Source organism: Aegilops tauschii, chromosome 7 (genome assembly GCF_002575655.3).
Source record: "Aegilops tauschii subsp. strangulata cultivar AL8/78 chromosome 7, Aet v6.0, whole genome shotgun sequence".
NCBI lineage: Eukaryota > Viridiplantae > Streptophyta > Magnoliopsida > Poales > Poaceae > Aegilops > Aegilops tauschii.
Window position 1 is genome coordinate 235,418,077 of NC_053041.3, and position 22,636 is coordinate 235,440,712.

The window sequence follows — 22,636 nt, forward strand, 5'->3', positions numbered from 1 at the left end:
TCATTGGATAGGGCCACTACGGCCAAGGCGCGCTGTGACCCGGTGTAGAGTTGCTCCACCAGAGTATACACGGCCTTCAACTTGGTCAGCACACTTTGGTTGAGGTTGGCGCTTCTTGGACCTGTTTAACACAGTAAGATAAGCCGTTGGCAATGATGGGAGTTACGAGACATAAAGATTATAAACTTGATGAAAGTCGGTGGAATAACTTACCGAAGATGGCAGCGACCATCTGTGACACGTGGCGCTTTAAGCCGGAGAGTTCGGCGGTTCTCTCCGTCAGAGCCTTCTCCGCCTGTTCGGCCCGGCTCACCAGAGTAGCTTTCTCTTCGGCCCAAGTTTTCCGTTCAGCTTGAAAGTCCTTTTTTTAGCTTCTCTTTAGCAGCAATACTGGACACAAATTTGGCGTTGGCTTTCCGGGTCTCAGTTTCTTGCGTCCTCAGGCGGGTCTTCAGATCGGAGATGTCAGCCTCAAACTTCTTGCAAGCAGCCTACATAATTTCCGGGTTATAGTATGAACGGCTATTATGCAATTTTAAAGTCCCAAGCACTTTCCAAGCAAAGACACTTGGCACTTGGGGGCAAATGCATGTCGAACGTTTCTATTTACAAATTACCGGTTCATGCGAGTAAGCCGGAAGATAAGTCTACAACATATTCTATCATAAGTAGTAGACTTGGGGGCTAGAGTATGGTAAAGATAACAAATAACTATGCAGTAAGCAAGAAGAGTGGTACCTCAGACTTCTGCTGTATCTGATTCACCATGTCGATCTCTAAATCCCGGCTCTTGTGCACCTGACTGACATAGCCGGAGACGATCTCTCCGATGCTCAGGTTGGCATAGTTGGTGAGGTCCAGATTGGCCCGGCGGCGCTCTAGCAACTCTTCCTTGGCGGAGCACTTGGCCAGCGCAGTGGGTCTCCCCGGCTCAACAAACTCCGTCCGGGTGATTATCACGTCCGGGTCATCGGCCGGCTGAGCCGGGCTGGAGGTCTCCGGGTTAGCAGAAGTTTCTGCGATTGGCTTGTCGGTTCGAGCGGTGGCTTCAGGAGCAGAGGCAACTGGCGATTCTTGAGCTGCACCCTCCGGTTCAGGCAAGTCCGGCTCTTTGACCGGCTTGTTCTTCTTCGCCCTCTTGCTGAGCTTTGCCTGGGCACTGAAAGGACAAAAAGGTTAGTACAAAATTATGAGTAAAGATAAGCACAATAAGAGATGATCATCATTACCCGGGTACGGTCTTGAAGGCCGGCAGGTTTGATTGCATCGAGTCACCAGAGGAAGGTGAGGTTTCCTGATAGTTTGAATCAGAAGAATTGAGCGGTTGACGTATAACACCCGCCAAAGGATGAAAAGGGTACAAGTGGGAGATAACCTCGGTCCGGCGTTTCCTCGACGCGTCAGGTAAACCGGAGGAGAGGTCAGCGTCCTTGTTGGTCCGGGTGTGCCGCCGGCTGTCATGAATCTGTCGCTTCAAAATAAATTGAGGATCTTGATAAGCTAAAGCATGTGAAAATCTTACTTTCCGGGTTACCCTTTGAACTTTCAGCCTTGGCAAGGGCTCCGAGTCGGAGGAAAGTGTCATTACCTCTTCAACCACCGGGTTACTTGCTCCGGTGTCATCCTGTTGATGAACAGTATTGATAAGGTGGACAGAAATAAACAAGAAATACAACAAGAGCTTACAGGTTCAGGGGTTACCTCTGACTCGGAGCTGTCACTCAGTTGAAGCAGCTCTGAGGTAGTGGGCTTGCTTCCCTTCTTGCGGGGAGCGGCTCTCTTGGCGGCTTTCTTAGCCTTCCTGGCCTTCTTGGCCGCCTCATGGTCATATTTGACCTTCCAGAATTTGTCATCAGCCTGAAAAATACAATGACGATTTCTTAAGGTTCAGATGGAAGCTATCTACAGAAGAAAATAAGATGTTCAGATTAGCGGCTTACCGCTGGGGCCGGGTTGGTCTTGCAGAAGGGGCTTAAGCCGGTCCTCCCACAGTCTGCCAAGCTCTCGTTCAAGAGAGCCTTGGTCATGTCCTCAGCAACATCTTCAGGAAGATCGTTGCGGCTGTGTCTTAGGGGGTCATCTTTCCGGCCCGTGTACTCACACATTAAGCCGGGGCGGCGGCTTAAGGGGATCACCCGCCATGAGATCCAGACTCAGACCAGATCAATGCCATTGAGGCCATTTCCCAGGAGAGCTTTGATTTTGTTGATGGTGGGGATCAGAGGTTGGCGCTCCGCCTGAGATAGCTTGTCTGACAGAGGATGAGTTGGTTCTAGACGCGAGGGACGAAAGCCGGGCAGTGGGCTCTCGTCAGCCGGCGACGTGTCTTGGCAGTAGAACCACGTCTGGTTCCAGTCCTTTGGGTGGCTTGGCGGCTCGGCGTAAGGAAAAAGGCAGTCTCTCCGTCGCTGAATGGAGATTCCACCAAGTTCCAAGCTCGGCACGTTGGCGCACTCGTTCTGGCGGTTCAGATAAAAGAGCTCTCTGAAGAGCAGCAGGCTGGGCTCTTCTCCAAGGTAGACCTCGCAGAATACTTGGAAGTTGCATATATTCGACACCGAATTGGGTCCTATGTCTTGTGGCCGTAGGTCAAAGAAATTCAGCACATCTCTAAAAAACTTTGAGCCGGGCGGTGCGAAGCCCCGGCTCATGTGATCAGCAAAAATTACCACCTCCCCGTCCCTTGGTTGTGGTCTTTCCTCTGATGGGTCGGGGGCACGGTAGGACATGACGTCCTTCTTGGGCAGGTAACCCGACTTCACAAAATCCGCTAAGGTTTCGTCGGTGACGTTGGACCTCATCCAATTGCATGTGATGGGTGCTTTGGGAGCTTTGGGAGGCATAGTGAAAGTCGGAAGCCTATGATAAAAGAAATGTCCGGTTTAATTATAAGCCGGAGGAATTTACAGTTCAATGTTTAAAGTGGCGGCTTATGAAGGGGCCTAATGACATATAGCTAAGTGCATCGGGTTATCTAAGCTACTGGGGGGTACTGAGAGTAATTCCATTGTCTACAGCTTTGTTGTAAATGAGCCGGAAAATTTTACGGCGCGTGGCTTCTTTTGAGTCGGAAGGTTTTACGGCGCGTGGCTTCTTTAAGCCGGAAATATAAGCCGCCATGATTCAGCAGGTACAATTTTTTACTAAGTGTGGTGAAAACAGGTTTCACACATCACAGTAACTAATTTGGATCAAAATGGTCGACTAAAGAGGAAGGTGTCTAGACCTAAAACAGACGCAGAAGAAGTTTGCGGGTTCGAACAGAGCCTCTATGCAGTAAAAAGGAGATCTATGTACATTGGAAACGGGCGTGAAACAACTACCGCAGCAGTTCTATACAATCTAAGATCAAGAAAGGTGGTAAAAATCAAATCTACTAAGAACTCGCGAAGAGCGGTGAAGAACACGGGAAGAACAGCAGGAGCTTAATGTGGATCTACTCTATGGAGTGGCGATGGCTTACGGGTGCTGGTGAGTCGCGGAAGTCGCCGCCGTTTTCTCTGGACACAACAGGTTGATGCAGCGGCCGGAGTCGGTGAGGACGAGAAGACCCGCGGTGGTGACGGCAACGGAGCTCGAGCAGAAGAACAGTGGCGCTAGGAGGAAGATGGGTGGCTGAAGGCTCATCGGGCCGGACTACTTATAAGGGCAAGCTCATAAGTGGGCGCGAGAAACGAGGAGGCCACGGCGCGGTTATCTCACCATAAAAACGCCTCGATTTTCGGGATGGCAGTAAAGATAAGATCCGTTGCGGATATGGTGGAGTAAAAAATGGACTTAATGGAAGATGACGTCACGGCGGATTACCCGGAATCCAAAGGATGATGTCACACCGGGTTATGGCCTTCACACAATTGTAAGCCGGAGATTTTCTGTCGGAAGAGTTGAAGATTGACATGAGCCGGCTCAAATCAATCTGGGGCCTAATGTTGAGGATATAAACCTTAGAATCACCCGCCAGGAGGGGCCGAGTTATTCATAATGGTCATCGCCTGAAGCCCGGTGCCAAGCTTGGAGACGGTGGGCCAAAGATGGGCTTAAGACCCGGAGATGGCTTAAGGCCCGTAGTTACAACCGCCATTATGATAGAACTTGTAGTGTAAGGCAAGGATAGTTGAGAGTCCGAGCCGGACACTCTTATGAGCCGGCCGGGACTCTGATAGCCGCTGGGCGTCAGCCTTTCTATATAAAGGGACGACCCGGCGGCGGTTTAGGGGCAAGAAAGATCTCCTCGAGAGCCAGGCACAGCAGTTAAGCTCCCTGGTCATCGAAACCCTAATCAATACCACCTCAACTGGACGTAGGCTTTTACCTTCACCATAAGGGGCCGAACCAGTATAACCCTCGTGTTCCTCGTCCTGTTAACCCCTTCAAGCTTCCTAGTTGCGATGGCTCCACGACTAAGTCCTAGCTCGAGGACATCTGCCGTGACAATTCCACGACAGAGTTCGTTTAATTCGGAGCTACGGCCTGGAAGATATGAGCAAAACAAGTTAAACCTGGAATTGATGCAAAATGCATTCAAACATCAAGCAAACACCTCAAAACAAGGATGCAACAATGTAATATGAAACTACATGCAAAACTAAGCAAGTTTCATGCAGAGCACACTCAAAACGGAGCAAAGGTGCAACACATACACTCCAAACAAGATATAACAACAATCTGTCCAAAATAGCAACTAGGCATCTTGCAAGCATCAAAACAATATGCTACAGCACCCTAACATGAAAACAAAAGGCATGGACGTGATGTACAGGTAAAGTATGACAAAACATGAACACTGAGCTATCTCCAAAAACCACTAGAACATGCTGAAAAGGACATGGCAAGATTGTAAATAATAACAGTTCACAGACTTAGCAGGAAATCACTGGACATGGCAGAAATAACATCAGGTTGCAAAGTTTAGAGCTATCAAACAACAAGCTACAGGAACATATCATAGCAAACAAAGGCATCGCATGAATCTACTAATTGCATAGAACAAAAGTCCCTTAGTGATCACGAGCCAAAAAGGTACAGAAGATATGATGGCACCCATGCAAACATGGCAAATGATATGACAGATTCAGACAGTGAAAATAACAGTTCATGGCAGAAACAACGATAAGTAGGCATGTTGGTGAGCTTGAACCACTCACCACAGAGCATTTCATGGCATGACAAGGTGACCAACAGTAAGATGGTATAATTATGAAGCTAAGCATGGCAAGAGCAAGTGGGCTGATTTGGAGGGGTGTTGGGCTGCAAGACGAAATGGGCTTCCGGGGTACGCGGTTAACCATTGGGGTATCAAACGACCTCCAAATGGAACGAAATTTGACGGGCGGTCTGTCGGTGATATACCAAGGCCACTCGGCAAATCTCGGTCCATTCCGAGAACGTTTTTCTCCCGCTCACGAAACAAGGTATGAGAGGGGCGACGGGCGCATGTGGGAGTGTCGGATCGCGAAACGGACAACGTGGAAAAGGACCGGATGCAAGTTTTGAAAAAACATGCAGATGAAATGCAGATGATGACATGGCAAAATGCAACACGCAAGCAAATGACATGGCAACGACGGCGAATAACTGGAAGACACCTGGCGCATCGGATCCGGGGCGTTACAGCAGACCCGGTTGATGTGCTTGAAGTCAATGCACATACGGAGGGACTTGTCTTTCTTCGGAACCATGACGACATTGGCGAGCCACTCGGAATGGTATACTTCACGGATGAACTTGGCTACGAGAAGCTGAGCTACTTCCTCGCCAATTGCCTTTTCCTTTTTTGCAGCCGAACGACGAAGGTGCTCTTTCACTGACTTGGCCATCGGGTCAACTCTCAAATGGCGCTCAGCCAGTCCCCTGGGTACACCTGGCATGTCGGATAGCTTCCATGCAAAGATGTCCCAGTTCTCATGGAGGAACTAGGTGAGCGTGACTTCCTATTTGCAGTCGAGTGTTGTTGAAATGTTAGTGGGTGCAACCTCGGGATCCTTCGGGTGAATGTGCACCGACTTTGTCTCCCCAGCCGACTGAAAAGTAGACTCTATGGCTGGTTTCTTGGAGCGTAGAAAATCACTCGGATCGGCATTTTTCTTGTACTCTTTAAATTCTACCATAGCCATCTGCTCATGAGTAATCTTTGACCCCCGCTGCAAACACTCTTCGGCGCGCTACCTATTCCCAGTGACAGTGATCACACCTTTAGGTCCGAGCATCTTCAACTTGAGGTACACATAACATGGGCGGGCCATGAAGCATGCATAAGCTGACCAACGGAGAATGGCGTGATAGGCGATGTGGAAATCTACCATTTCAAAAGTCAACATTTCCTTTCGGAAGTTCTCTTCATCCCCAAAGACCACGTCCAGGGCGATCTGCCCAAGTGACTTTGCTTTCTTTCTAGGGTTGACACCGTGGAATTGCATGCTACTCTTGTTGGGTCGGGACATCGGGATGCCCATCCCCTTTAGGGTCTCAGCGTAGAGTATTTTCAGACCACTCCCACCGTCCTTGAGGACCTTGCACATAGTCGAGTGCCTCCCACAAAAGGATCAACCACCAATGCCTGCAGCCCAGGGATGGCTATATAAGCAGGGTGATCCGACTGATCAAAAGTGGTGGGGGTCTTCGACCAGTTGTGGAACTTTGCCGTTGCTGTTGTGGCCATATTTACTTCCCGATTAATGACTTTCAATTGGCCTTTGCTCTCCACATCTACAAAGATCACCAAACATTGACTGTGGGGTATGCCTCATTCTTGCCTTCATCATCGTCATCGTCCGGACTCTTGTCACTCGACTAGCCGTCACGGAACTGCTGGATCAGCAGCCTGCACTGTCGAGTAGTATGCTTGGGCAATATTATGTTACTCTCTTCATCTTTCTTGGTGTGAATATGACACGATAAATCAAGGACATCTTGACCTGACTGATCCTTTTTCTTTTTGGCTATCCACTTCTCCTTGGCTTGTCCGTTCAAAGCTGCTGCTTCTGCCTGACCTGAGCCTTCGGCCTTGCGTTTTTGGTTTCGACTGGAATTATTGTTACCTGGGTTGGGCTCACTAGACTTTCCCTTGCCGTTACGGAGACGGTCTTCTTCCTCGCCATTCGCGTACCGAGTGGTGATCTCCATCATTCTGCTCATGGTCAAGGGCTCCGATCGACCGAATTTCAGGATGAGCTCTCTGTATCTGACACCTTCCTTGAAAGTGCAGACTGCCTGATGCTTGGTGACATTCTCAACCACATGATGTAGTTTTCTCCAACGCTGAATGTACCCCCTCAAGGTTTCATTCGACTTCTGAACACAATGTTGCAATTCAGTCAGTCCAGCAGGATGCTTGCATGTGCCTTTGAATGTTTTGATGAACACCCGGGCCAGATCTTCCCAGCCAGTATATGCTAGCGGGAGTCAACTGGTTGAGCCAAGCCCAAGCTGACCCTTCCAACATCAGAGGCAAATGCTTCGTAGCTACGTAATCATTGCCCCTGCCAATCTGAATGGCCACTCGGTAATCCTCTAACCATGTCTTTGGCTTGGATCCATCGGTAAACTTTCTTATTCCTGCCGCCAATCTGAAGTTGGGAGGAATCTTTGCAGCCCTTATGGCTCTGCTAAGGCACTCGGGTCCAGAGATGAATGCTCCGCTTCCAATCAGGCGCTCCCTGTCCATGTTCTCTCTATGAGCTCTGCCTCTATCAACCAGATTCTGGGCGAGGACCGACCTTGCATTGAACCGCGGATCACGGAGATCGTCTGGTTCCCTCTGGAAGCCACCGCAACCATGACGAGGAGGGCTGGCCCTCCGGTCGTCGCTGACGTTTACTACACAACTTGTTCTTGTAGACTCATGTTGGGCCTCCAAGCGCAGAGTTTTGTAGGACAGTAGCAAATTTCCCTCAAGTGGATGACCTAAGGTTTATCAATCTGTGGGAGGCGTAGGATGAAGATGGTCTCTCTCAAACAAACCTGCAACCAAATAATAAAAAGTCTCTTGTGTCCCCAACACACCAAATACAATGGTAAATTTTATAGGTGCACTAGTTCGACGAAGAGATGGTGATACAAGTGTAGTAATGATAGTAGATATTGATTTTTGTAGTAGGAACAATAAAAAATAGCAAGGTAGCAAATAACAAAAGTGAGCACAAACGGTATTGCATGCTTGAAAATGAGGCCTAGGGTCCATACTTTCGCTAGTGCAATCTCTCAACAATGCTAATATAATTGGATCAAATAACCATCCCTCAACGTACGATGAAGAATCATGATACGTCCATTTTGCATCATGTTTTCTTACTATTATTTATGATGTTTTTATGCATAATAATGCTTTTTGGGGTAATTCTAATGCCTTTCTCTCATAATATGCAAGGTCAGGCTACGTCAGGCTACCTATTCTACACAACTCCAAACAAGCTGAAACTTCACGGAGAATTTTGATGGAATATATGATGAATATTGGAGCAAATAAGTACCAGAGGGGGCCCACCAGGTGGGCACAACCCACCTGGGTGCGCCAAGGAGCCCAGGCGCGCCCTGGTGGGTTGTGCTCACCCACACCTCCGGTACCCATCTTCTGGTATATAGGTTATTTTGACCTAGAAAAAATAAGGAGAGGACTTTCAGGACGGAGCGCCGCCGTCTCGAGGCGGAACTTGGGCAGGAGCACTTTTGCCCTCCGGTGGAGCGATTCCGCTTGGGGAACTTCCCTCCCGGAGGGGGAAATCATAGTCATCATCATCACCAACAACTCTCCCATCTTGGGGAGGGCTATCTCCATCAACATCTTCAACAACACCATCTCATCTCTAACCCTAGTTCATCTCTTGTGTTCAATCTTGTTACCGGAACTATAGATTGGTGCTCGTAGGTGACTAGTAGTGTTGATCACATATTGTAGTTGATTACTATATGGTTTATTTGGTGGAAGATTATATGTTCAGATCCATTACGCTATTTAATACCTCTCTGATCTTGAGCATGATTATCATTTGTGAGTAGTTACTTTTGTTCTTGAGGTCATGGGAGAAATCATGTTGCAAGTAATCATGTGAACTTGATGTGTGTTCGATATTTTGATAGTATGTATGTTGTGATTCCCTTAGTGGTGTCATGTGAACGTCGACTACATGACACTTCACCATATTTGGGCCTAAGGAATGCATTGTGGAGTAGTAATTAGATGATGGGTTGCGAGAGTGACAGAAGCTTAAACCCCAGTTTATGCGCTATTCCGTAAGGGACCGATTGGATCCAAAATTTTAATGCTATGGTTAGAATTTATTCTTAATACTTTTCTCGTAGTTGCCGATGCTTGCGGGAGGGTTAATCATAAGTAGGAGGTTTGTTCAATTAAGAACAGCACATAAGCACCGATCCACCCACATATCAAATTATCAAAGTAGCGAACAAAAATCGAACCAACATGGTGAAAGTGACTAGATGAAATTCCCGTGTACCCTCAAGAACGCTTTTCTTACTATAAGAGACCGTTTTGGCCTGTCCTTTGCCTCAAAAGGATTGGGCTACCTTGCTGCACTTTTGTTACTACTATCGTTACTTGCTCGTTACAAATTATATTGCTATCAAACTACTCTGCTACTTACAATTTCAGCACCTGCAGACATTTCCCCTCTGAAAACCACTTGTCATTTCCTTCTGCTCGTCGTTGGGTTCGACACTCTTACTTATCGAAAAGAGCTAAAATTGATCCCCTATACTTGTGGGTCATCAAGGCCATTTTCTGGCGCCGTTGCCGGGGAGTGAAACGCCTTTGGTAAGTGGAATTTGGTAAGGAAATATTCATATAGTGTGCTGAAATTTATTGTCAATTGTTACTATGGAGAACAATCCTTTGAGGGGTTTGTTCGGGGTATCTTCACCTCGACCGGAACCACAATTAGCTACCCCTCAACCTACTGCACCTACTGAAAATATTGAATATGAAATTCCTTCGGGTATGACAGAACAACTGCTAGCTAATCCTTATGCAGGAGACGGAACCGAACATCCTGATATGCACTTGATATATGTGGAACAAATTTGTGGATTGTTTAAGCTTGCAGGTTTACCCGGAGATGAAGTTATGAAAAAGGTTTTCCCTTCATCTTCGAAGGGAAAAGCATTGGCATGGTATAGGCTATGCGATGATATTGGATCATGAAATTGGAATCGATTGAAATTGGAGTTTCACCAAAAAAATTATCCTATGCATCTAGTTCATCGTGATCGGAGTTACATATATAATTTTTGGCCTCGTGAAGGAGAAAGTATCACTCTAGCTTGGGGGAGTCTTACATTAATGTTATATTCATGCCCCAATCATGAGATCTCAAGAGAAATTATTATTCAGAATTTTTATGCTCGGCTTTCTCGTGATGATCAATCCATGCTCGATACTTCTTGTACTGGTTCCTTCATGACCATATCACATCACAACATGCCCTGCAAAAACAAGTTAGATGTCCTCTACTTTCTTGTTGCAAGTTTTACGTGGCTGCTACGGGCTTAGCAAGAACCGTTCTTACCTACGCATCAAAACCATAATGATTTTTCGTCAAGTTTGCTGTTTTAACCTTCAACAAGGACCAGGCGTAGTCACACTCGATTCAACTAAAGTTGGAGAAACAGACACCGACTAGTCACCTATGTGCGAAGCACGGCGGTAGAACCAGTCTCATGAACGCGGTAATGTAATGTCGGTCTAGGCCGCTTCATCCAACAATACCGCCGAATCAAAGTATGACATGCTGGTAAGCAGTATGACTATTATCACCCACAACTCTTTGTGTTCTACTCGTGCATATAACATCTGCGCATAGACCTGGCTCGGATGCCACTCTTGGGGAACGTAGTATTTAAAAAAAATCCTACGATCACGCAAGATCTATCTAGGAGAAGCATAGCAACGAGCGGGGAGAGTGTGTCCACGTAACCTCGTAGACCGAAAGCGGAAGCGCTTAGTAACGCGGTTGATGTAGTCGAATGTCTTCGTGATCCAACCGATCCAAGTACCGAACGCACGACACCTCCGCAATCTACACACGTTCAGCTCGGTGACGTCCCTCGAACTTCTAGATCTAGCTGAGGCCGAGGGAGAGTTTCATCAGCATGACGGCATGTTGACGGTGATGATGAAGTTACCGACGCAGGGCTTCACCTAAGCACTATGACAATATGACCGATGTGGAAATCTGTGGAGGGGGGCACCACACATGGCTAAAATCAACTTGTGTGTCTATAGGGTGCCCCCTCCCCCGTATATAAAGGAGTGTAGGAGGGGGAGGGCCGGCCTCTTCCTACTCCTACTAGGAGTAGGTTTCCCCCCTTTCCAAGTCCAACTAGGAGGGGAAAGGAAGGGGAAGAAGGAGAGAAGGACAGGGGGGCGGCCCCCCTCCCCAATTCTGATTGGGCTTGGGGGGGCGCGCCCCACCACTTGGCCGCCTCCTCCTCTCTAACACCATGGCCCATGAAGGCCCATTAACTCCCCGAGGGGTTCCGGTAAACCCCCGGTACTCCGGAAAATGCCCGAACTCATCTGAAACCATTCCGGTGTCCAAACATTACCTTCCAATATATCAATCTTCATGTCTCGACCATTTCAAGACTCCTCGGCATGTCCGTGATCACATCCGGGACTCCGAACTACCTTCGGTACACCAAAACACATAAACTCATAATACCGATCGTCATCGAACGTTAGGCGTGCGGACCCTACGGGTTCGAGAACTATGTAGACATGACCGAGACTCATCTCTGGTCAATAACCAATAGCGGAACCTAGATGCTCATATTGGATCCTACATATTCTATGAAGATCTTTATCGGTCAAACTGCATAACAACATACGTTGTTCCCTTTGTCATCGGTATGTTACTTGCCCGAGATTCGATCGTCGGTATCATCATACCTAGTTCAATCTCGTTACCGGCAAGTCTCTTTACTCATTCCGCAATGCATCATCTCGTAACTAACTCATTAGTCACATTGCTTGCAAGGCTTATAGTGATGTGCATTACCGAGAGGGCCCAGAGATACCTCTCCGACAATCGGAGTGACAAATCCTAATCTGGATCTATGCCAACTCAACAAACACCATCGGAGACACCTGTAGAGCATCTTTATAATCACCCAGTTACGTTGTGAGGTTTTATAGCACACTGAGTGTTCCTCCGGTATTCGGGAGTTGCATAATCTCATAGTCATAGGAACATGTATAAGTTATGAAGAAAGCAATAGCAATAAACTAAACGATCATAGTGCTAAGCTAACGGATGGGTCAAGTCAATCACATCATTCTCTAATGATGTGACCCCATTCATCAAATGACAACTCATGTCTATGGCTAGGAAACTTAACCATCTTTGATTAACGAGCTAGTCAAGTAGAGGCATACTAGTGACACTCTGGTTGTCTATGTATTCACACATGTACTAAGTTTCCGGTTAATACAATTCTAGCATGAATAATAAAAATTTATCATGATATAAGGAAATATAAATAACAACTTTATTATTGCCTCTACGGCATATTTCCTTTAGTTAACAACAATACCAACTTGCGGACGACAAGGTAGTACAAGACCAATATCAAACTAACTTAGAATCTTTTTAGTCCTGGCCCTAGTGTTCGTCTGGTAGAAAATCTTGCAGAGGACCAGCCCCTCTCCTTCTCTTGCTCCATGTCCCCGAGGTGGTACTGGTGCATCACCCAGTTGGTCCTCTGCTGGTCGAAGTTCTTGTTGGTGTGCAGCACCAGAACTTTTTTGCTGCCTGTCTACCGGTTGTTGACCATCACCAACAAGGTATTGCCGGTCTTGTGCCACATCGCGTGCATGCCGCACTCTGACTGCATCTTGTGACGCGTCCACGTGCCCCTTTTGAACGCCTTGGAGTTGCGATGGAAGAAATGCTTGGTTAGGCCACTCAGTGTGATACCTGCAGTATTGTCGAATACAGGTTTTAGTGTACGTAGTTGGCATTTTCATAACATCTTTGGCATGTTACAGTCACTTGTTTCACTTTTTATTAACTATCAAATTGTAATTGCTTCACTAGGTCTGCGTCTAAAAAGAAAAATCGGGCTATAAACAAAGGAATATGTTTGTGCAAGTAGACGGCCGATCGGTGTCTTACCTGGAAGTTTCTCAGGATGGGTGTAGCATATGCCGTGCTTGCTGTCAATGGTTGGTATGAACAAATCGATGAGAGGGTGAGATCTCGCGCTGTCAGCACTCACTTTGGCCTCAAGGTGCTCGATCAGCTCCTGATCCGTGGGATCAAACTTGACGCCAGCCGGCAGCACCGGCCAATCCTTCTTGGACTTGAATCGGTTAATTCCAGTTATATGGTACTCAATGTATGATCAATCGACTGTTTTATGTGAATGATGAAAGATTTCGACAGATAAGTGGTACTCCAAATCTGAAGTCCACAATACCCGAAAATGCCACCTGGACTCTTGTGTCACCTCATGTGTAGCGTGTTGTCACGTCAATTCAATGTGAGGACATGATGAATAATTTGACCGAGGTATACTAGTACTGCTACTGTACTACTTACTAGTCGTATTTAGTGTCACATTTTAACCATAGGTTTAACTAACAAAATGTCAATGCATTTCACCGAAAATTATTCCATTGGAGACTATGTTCAAATACGAATAAAACGATATAATTTTTTGTGAAATGCATTAACATTTAGTTAGTGGAATTTATGGTCAAAATTTGTCACAAATTATGAAGGGGACCAATAAACCAGGAGGGAGGTAGTAGTACAAGTAGCGCAATATACGGTATAGAGGACTAGTACAAATTTAGAAATGGAGTAAGAAGTTATAAGGCTGTGCGACAGACTTTGTAGGCTACATGAGTAATACAAAATATAATTCCCATTGGACAACACTTTCACTAACAAGTACGCACTTGAAGCCTAATTGATATATATATATATATATATAAATATATATATATATATATGGCTTCTGCACAACATCTCCATCATCATTATCTGTACATCGTACGCAGGTGAGTTAGGATGCACTTGATCCTAGAAAGGTATCTATCCTTCAAACTAACAATAGTACATAATATCCAACAAAAGAGGGTCATGCTACAGCAGCAGGATACATGGCTCAGTCTAGATATCAGTATGAATCAATTTGTGCATATTTTTTGTTGGCAAGAACCACATTGCTGTATGTCGGGTTTGCAAAAGCCATCCACCGCATGGAAGCTTGATGCCTTTCACACACTGAAGATTATCTGGCAACAAGTTGTGTCGATGAATCTCTGGATGTGGTGATTCATGAAACCCATTGTATGATGTGTAAATACAGTTCCCTCTGGTGAATGGAAGTTGCATAGCACGGTAATCATCACTGGCGATATGATCGATGATTGGTTGGATGATCGGATAATTGAGCCCCAGGAACATGGAGTGGTTACCGAGGCTGTAAACCCGCCTCTAGTTGAATACGCCTGGCCCAACGGAGCTGGGATCTTTCTCGAACATGAAGCAGCCATAGCCATCAATGTCACGAACGCCCAGGCATTGTACTGCATGTGGTTTGATGTAATGGGTTGGTCAATTTGGTACGTGCGAATGAGCATCAAATGACCGTCGTCAGCTGAGCGAGCGATAAACCACCACCCATCAATTGGTATGATTCTAGGTCCCGGAATCATGAAGGCCAGCGCATTTGCATCTGCTGCAATAAATCAAATTGGAGATCAAAAGGACAAAAATATACAATCATGTTCAGAATATGTGTTTAACTAAGATTATTATAACAGTGACACATATCATAGATAGAGAATTGCAATGCCGTGGTCATAATCATACCCCAGTTAAAAAAATAAGCCAATGGCTTTCATATTCTTGCAATATGTCATGGTTCAAACATCATGTAACAATGAGAGGAAAATAGCTATGACAGGGCCTACTCATATTCTACCATAGCACTTACTACTGTTCTCATATCAACTCTAAGCAATAACATGTGTTGTTATAAAAATCTTGGAAATGAGAGTAACATATAGCAATCATGAGGTTATACTCATAATATCTATTCTAACAATCATTAGATGCCAATTGTTCTCATATCAACTCTAACAATAACATGTGTGGTCATAAAAGTCTAGGAAATGGGAGGAACATATAGCAATGATGTGGTTATAGACATACTATCTATTCTAAATTTGTAACAATCAACAGGCAGTCGTATTCATAAGGTAAAGATGAGATGATATAGAACAATTACACGATGATAGATTCCACCAGTATAGGCAGCCAATCTGTGCGTCGACCGCGTAAACGATGCCATCATGCACTATAGCATAAGACAGAAATGTTACCTCAACATGATTGACGATGAGCCATAACCATGTATGGCGACCGGATTCCAGATAGACTAATCCCATGTTGAACAAGGCAATGAGCTTCTAATCCATGTAGTCTTCTGATGGTGTGGGCACTTCGCAGATTACAACCTTCAGCAAACAAAGGTCGAGCCAAAAGCTCGACGCGTCTCATGCGTAGTAGGCAGGAGTGTCCGGCGGGCCCCGAGGCTCGATGGCGGCGGTATCCAACAATGGAAGGGTGATCTCTTGCTGGGTGTAGATATCCATGAGACGCCACAGATTACTGGATTGGTGGATGAGGACGATCCAGTTGGCCTTCATGCCCGCCCAGTAGTGTCCGCGCATGAAGGACAGATGGACGGCTAGTGGTAGCATGTCGAGGGGCACCACGACAACCTCCGTAGGATTGTCAAGTCAGTGGCTGGGCCACTTGGGAGGATCGGGCATCAGCAAGCAGGGTGTCTTGAAAAGAGCTGGCCGATTGCAGACGAGTAGACGGTACAAAGACACCAAGCATGCGGCCAGACGGACGGTGTTGAGCAGGTCCATACGATCACAGATCTGCTCCAAGAGAACATCGGGGAGGGAATTCCAATCGCGGCTCTGCATGTCAGTCGGTTCTGCCATAGGGTTTTTTAGGGCGCTGAGTGATTGGGGTTTTCGGTGCCAGCGAGCCAGCGGGGAAGTGGATTCGGGCGGGCGAGCGAAGAAGATGGCGTGTGTGGCCGAGCAATGAGCGGGGGGATATGGTATGCGCGATCTACCAAGGAAGATGGCGCGGGCGGGCGAGTAGTGAGCGGGGGAAATGGTGTGCAGCCGACGATGGGGAAGAGAGGAGGAAGAAGAAGAGTGGAGGAAGAAGAGTGAAAGACGGGGAAGAAAGTGCATTAAATCTCAATTCTACTAGTACTACTACCAGGATATAATGTACTTCAGAGTGTAAATAGTTACGCCGATGACATGTGGGTCTACCTCAAGAGGGCCCATATGGCAGTTAATCGAGGAGAGAGGTGCGTAGGCGTATTTGCGGAAGCGTGCTCCATTGGCAAACATGATCGCAGTACTGGGTAAGGTTGATTTAGTAACACCAACACGCTGGTTCAGCTTATTGATTAAGTGTCCCATCTGCTGCTGCGTGTATTGTCACTTCACTGTGAAGACTAGTTGAATAGTTCTCTCTGACTGAGATGGGGAATAATGGATCGCGAAGACTTCCTATCTACAGTATCCCTATGCCTGTACGCTCATCCTGTCCAACAAGATGAAACATTGGCCAAGGCACCCGACGCCAATAATGTAGGAGTACTAGTACTACCTCCTTTCCGGTTTATAGGGCTCAATTCAAAAATCTCATCAACCAAGGTAGATGATGAGTGGTGGAATAATTTTTGTAGTTTGCAAAAACACTCAATTAATGCACTCGTTTTCCTCAAAAAATTATGTTTACCAATGCAATAATTTTGTGTCAAACTTTGACCATCTACTCCCTTCATCCAGGTGAATAAGTCATCTTTGGTTGTGCACCGTGACCAAGGAGGGAAAAACAAGAGAACTTAATGTTTATTTGCTAATTAATAGCATTGCATGCAATGAACTAACCACTGCATGTCATGTTTGGTAGTCTCGAGTCATTGAAAACATGCACGCCCACATCTCTTATTGGTTGATATGTCAAGAAACGAGGTGGGATTTAATGCACCACGCCGAAGTGTTTTGGGATTATTTGGTTTTCATAAAGTGACTTATACACCTAGATGGAGGGAGTATTTAACTAATAAAATGATAATGCATTTCACCAAAAATCATATCACTGCATTGACACTTTGTTAGTTAAATTTACGGTCAAAATTTTACACTAAGTACGAAGGGGACCATTAAACCAGGACGGAGGTTTATATACAGGTAAATAAAAAAATCATCAACCAATGTAGTAGTAAATGATGAGTGTCCAAAGATTTTTTTCCAAAAGTACTCAATAATGGGCTCGTTTCCCTCAAGAAAATTGTGTTTACGAACGTATTAATTGGAATGCATGTGTGAGGAACAAACGGCCATAACTTTTACACGCATTGGTGAGTTATCTCTTAATTCTTGCATGCAACGTTTTAATGAAGCTTGAAATATGAACATGCCAATGGGAGGAAGTAAAAGCCTCATGCATGCATGCATGCAACATGCAACACTCACACATACACATGGACGCACGAAACACTCACGCACCAATGCGGCACACAGCACACGACGCAACACACACGCTCAAGTGCTCAACCTACTCCCTACGTCCGTGAAAGACTGTACATTTAGAGATTTGCACATTGACCAGGGCATAATTAACGTCCAAAAGTAGCAGACTTATGTGCGCATGCGACTATTGAGAGAAGAAGATTAAATGAAGGTTGTTGCATGCCGTAATTAAGTATAGACATGTAGCCTATAGCTTGAGCACAAGTTGGTGCATTAGTCAATCAATATCGATTTAGATTAAAGGCTAAATGCATTGGAAGTGTAGATGTACACTCTTTGTTTTTTAGCCGATGTACACACTTTGTTGGAAGACCGAGGAAGTACACGTGCATGCACTCACATACACAGCCAGGGTGGTTAGCGCGCAAGGGTTGGACTCCTGTCGCGCCTGCGTAAAGTTTTGTTTAACTGGTTTCTTTGCTCTGCCAACTGATAGGTGGGACCCAGAAACCAGGTGACAATTTAACCAGTCAACAATGTGCCACGTCGACTGTGGCCAGTCAGTAGGGTGCAATACGATGCTCTACAATGAGCTCGTGATCGTATAATCACCGCAAAACTATATAGTGACCGTAAAGAGCATATTGTTACATACGTTGACCGCCAGTGTATTTTTCTCGTTTCAAATTAAGCCATATTAACTGGAAAGGACGCAGTATGGACTAGTACTAGTACTGCTTTGATGTGTCCCATCAACTCGCCGGACGAGGAGAAGTTTGCTTACTATGCCTCTACCTCGCCCACGCACACGGTGGCTCACAGGACAAGGAGAGGGTTTTGACTACAACGCCCCTCTCCCTCGCCCTCGCCGTCGCGGTGGACGTGCAGCAGTTCAATCAGTGTCAGATTGCCAGAAGCATATTGTACTGTAGTATCATCATTGTTGGACCTTCCGAAGAGGCGAAGAGCCAAGTGCAAGGTTCACATGAGTACGAACTGTTGAACCTCCCGGAGAGGCAAAGAGCTAAGCGCAAGGTTCTATAGGAGTTGTCGTCCTAGTAGGAGTATACTACAACTATAGCGAACGATGCTACTGTATGATGCCGCCACGTCACCTATATCCAAAGTTATGCCACCTTTTTTTCTCAAAGAGCGTGTTGGAGCCCGTGCAACAACCACACAAGTTGCACGTACACATAAGAGCAAGTACAATAGTGGACTATAAGCCTGCTTACACGACACTTTTTCCTATGTGGAGGAGAGAGACAAGAAAAAAGTGATGGAGTGGGCTAACATGCAAGAGTCAGCATCTACGCGAGCTCCTAGGTAAAAGCATTTAATTAGAGGAAAGAGAAAGACACAAAGTTAAAAAAACGTTCTCCCTTATAGCCAACTCTATTGTATGAGTAATTAATAATGCTAACTCTTGATGAGATGTCATGTTTATATAGCCAGCTGCTGGCTATATTATTAACCATGCTCTAACACATTTACTAGTAATAAATTCTAAAGGACAAATGCCAGTATGCCACACAAGTTCATCTCCACTTCATGTCATAAATTTGTGCACGACTAGTCTACATATTCACAGCACTACCGTTCACAATTTACCATACTTCACTTACACGTTATAGATAGGCTACATGTCCTCCTCCAGGTTCCAGTCCCAGGTGTTCTTCATGGATGGCACGATCTATAGCGGTGGGCAACGCGAATCATTGTCGCAGCTTTCTAGTCCGGTTCCACACGATGGAGACTCATCCAAGCTGAAGCGGCATAAATCAGGGATAGCGTGTCCCAGCATGTCGTTCATCCAGCAGTGCGCACTGAAGACACAACAATCCTTCATGAATGGCAGGCCTTCGGTATCGTGCACGGAAGGTGGCATCCGCTTCACAATGGGGTAGCTGTCCCCAATGAAAAGCGAGTACTCTCCAAGAGTGTTCCTCGGCACCCACGTAGCATCACGGGGGTCGAACTCGGTGCCGTTCATCTGGTACACGCAGCATCTCAGATCTGGACACATGGTGACGTACATAGTCAAGGTCCATGCATAATAATGTTGTACCCAAATATGGCGGTCAGTAGTACTGTGCAGCAAATAGTACTACTCCGGTATAGAGGAAGTAAAATAACCGACTTATCATATATATAGCCACTCTTGGCTACATGGATGAGATAGTAAGACATGGAAAAACAAAAATGGTGGGAGCTAGTGGGTTCAAGTCTTCAAGGGCCTAGCTACCTATACGCGTCCTCCAAGGTAAAAAGTACTCCTACTAGTACTAGTAAGTAGTACAACAATGAAAGAGAAGGCGAGAGGGTTAAAAAATATAATACTAAATGGAATACCTGGGTAGATGGTGATGGTCCGATCGTGGTAGATTGTGTGACCATGTTGCACATCAGTGGTACCATGGGTAACAACTGCTAAGATAGTTGATCCCAATATGCCAAAGTCAGCTACAAGGTTCCAGGTTAGACCGAATCGCGGATGCAAATGCACATCCAGGATCGGCGATCTTATTCTGATCGGGGGATGACTGGTCCCTAGAAAATAATGGAGTACCGTTAGGGATGCAAATGATGGTTTGTGCATTCTGTTTGTAATCTCCCCTACTGTAGGATGGCAACCAGATGAAACAAGTCCCCTGGCTTGTCACCGCGAAGATGCGGCCTAGATGGCGCACGGCGTCTTCGAACGTGTAGGGGTACAAATCTGTTGCGGCCAACATGCGCCAGCCTCTGCCGTTACTGCCTCTTGCATTGATGGCAATCCTTATGCCGAACACCGTGATGAGATAGTAATCATCATAGCTGCGTCGCTTCGTCGGCGGGTCCATGATTGCTATCTTCTTCAATCTCATGTAGGCATCATCATACGTATTCAATCCCAGCCAGTCCGGAAGGCCGATCCCAATGGTGGAGAAGGGGTCTACGGGAACGGCCGCACTGCTGTGGATGTTGTGCAAAATGATGGTGGTATCCGGCCGGAGGTATGCAAGCCAATCTTCGTTGGCACCGACCCAGACCTATATATAAGACGGTGGGCAGTGGAGAAATTACGGGATGGAAATGGAATAACTAAGTACTACATGATCAAACTCCATGACTGACCTGCTCATCGGACAAAATCTGACTACCTCTCAACGTCGGCAACTCTAGCGGAGTCAACATGCAACCATGCCCAAGGAGCGGTGGACTGTTCGAAGGATTGTCCCTAGAAGAACCTTCTCCTCGAGGACGCATGGAAGACCAACAAGCATGGCCTTTTCCCAAGCCTGTTTAAGCACCGTCTTGAAAAGGTTGGTGCAGGAAGCACCGAGTCTTGTGGCGGTGAGGACGTCGGAGCAGCGTGCGATTTCTCCCAGAGGATCGTTGTTGGGGATATTACCACTGGGCGTAAACCGGCCAGGAGAGGCCGGGTTAACCCCATAAGTAGTTCATCTGTATCTGAAGCCCATGAAGACAGACGGTGACGCTTCATGAAGGCCCAGGGCCCAAAGCCGGTTTAAGGCCTGTAGACATAAACCGGCATTGATATGTAAACTTGTGTTGTAAGATAGAAGTAGCAGAGACCGAGCTGGACATGTCTATGAGCCGGCCTCAGGATTCTGTAAACCGGCGGGCGTCAACCCATGTATATAAGGGGACGACCCGGCGGCGGTTCAGGGACAACAGACAACAACTCGAGACTCAGGCAAAGCGTATTCGCTCCTTGGTCATCGAAACCCCATCAATTCCATCACAACTAGACGTAGGCTTTTACCTTCATCGTAAGGGTCCGAACTAGTATAAAACTCTCTTGCGTCCCTTGTCCGCTTTAACCCCTTTAAGTTAACCCGTAGCAATGGCTCCACGACTAAGTCCTTTCTCTAGGACATCTGCCATGACAAAACCATGACAGTTGGTGCCCACCGTGGGGCTATCGCACGATGGTTTCAAGTTCTTGGAGGGCAACTTCGAAGGACTCAAGGATTACGTTGTGGGCCGGATGACCAAGAGTCGTCGCGGCAAGCTCTACATCGATGATGCAGGTTGGGGCCCCGAGGCCGGCTCAATCGAGTATGGGTACTGGGTCCCCTTTGGTGGCATACACGTTTTCATTGGCAAGATCAGTGAACCGGGCCCTGACCGGACATCTGCACCGACCTCGTCGAAACGGATCAGCATGCGAGATCTGCCCGGGTCAAGCCTATCATGAAGCGTGCCTTCGTGGGAGTTGTCCATGGAGGGGAATCTGAGGATAGATCGGAATCTGGTGGTGAGACCGTCGTTTATTCCGGCGACGAGTCATCGACTGGAGAAACCGAGTCATTATATCAGTTACAAGATGGCCGGATTGGGGGCTGTTCCGATGGCGACAGTATTCCGGACCCCTTTGATCTGCTAAACCAGGTTGCGATCTTAATGGCCAGCACGCAACCGGCACTCCACTCTTCGACCGCAGCAGCGATGATTTCCGGATCGGCAGCGGTGGCAGCGGCCGGGGCAGGAGGCCCTGTGCACCGCCAGCTCAGGTTCTATCTGATTTATTTGACGTGTTAGCAACGCTGATGGCGGAGGTTAACCCGGCGGATCAGGATGCACACAATGCGGAAATCGCGAAAGTGAAAGATCAGATCACCCAGGCCAAAGCCGACTTAGCAGCTGAGGATACCAGGATAGCCGCGGAGCGGGCCACTTTGGATGCACAAGCTTACCGGATTATGCTGGATCAGAGTGCGTCGAACGAAGTCCTGAAGAGGAGGCACCGATCTCACTTGCCGCCGGTTTATGACGCTAGAAATCTCTTTAACACCCCAGGAGCGGGGACCAGCAATCCGGCGGTGGCAAACCGGGCGGAGGCACCGGGGGGCAGGGGCGCCGGTTCAGCCACGTTTGGTGGATCCGCCTCGTCAGAACAACATTGGGGCACCGCATGTCCCCACGCCACCGGGTCATTATTCTAACCCGATGGACAACATTATCGCTTCCGCTTCACGGCTGGCGGCCATCCCGATCGAAGGCGATTCTCCAGCGGCGGTCGAGACGCGTCGGGTTAAGGAGCTTCTTCAGACAGCCTTGGTTCAACAGGAGGCTTATTCATATAGTCGCGAT

At 46.9% G+C, this 22,636-nt stretch overlaps 1 protein-coding gene across 1 annotated transcript; it reads right to left on the reverse strand.

Moving 5' to 3' along the window:
- Positions 1-6,161: 6,161 nt before the first annotated feature.
- Positions 6,162-6,518, reverse strand: LOC109776929 (uncharacterized). Its single transcript, XM_020335591.1, has one exon. It carries the CDS (start codon positions 6,516-6,518, stop codon positions 6,162-6,164), a length of 357 nt encoding a protein of 118 aa, XP_020191180.1.
- Positions 6,519-22,636: the final 16,118 nt, after the last annotated feature.

Coding starts and splice junctions, on each gene's coding strand:
- LOC109776929 (XM_020335591.1), bottom strand. CDS start 6,518: ATGTGCAAGGTCCTCAAGGACGGTGGGAGTGGTCTGAAAATACTCTAC.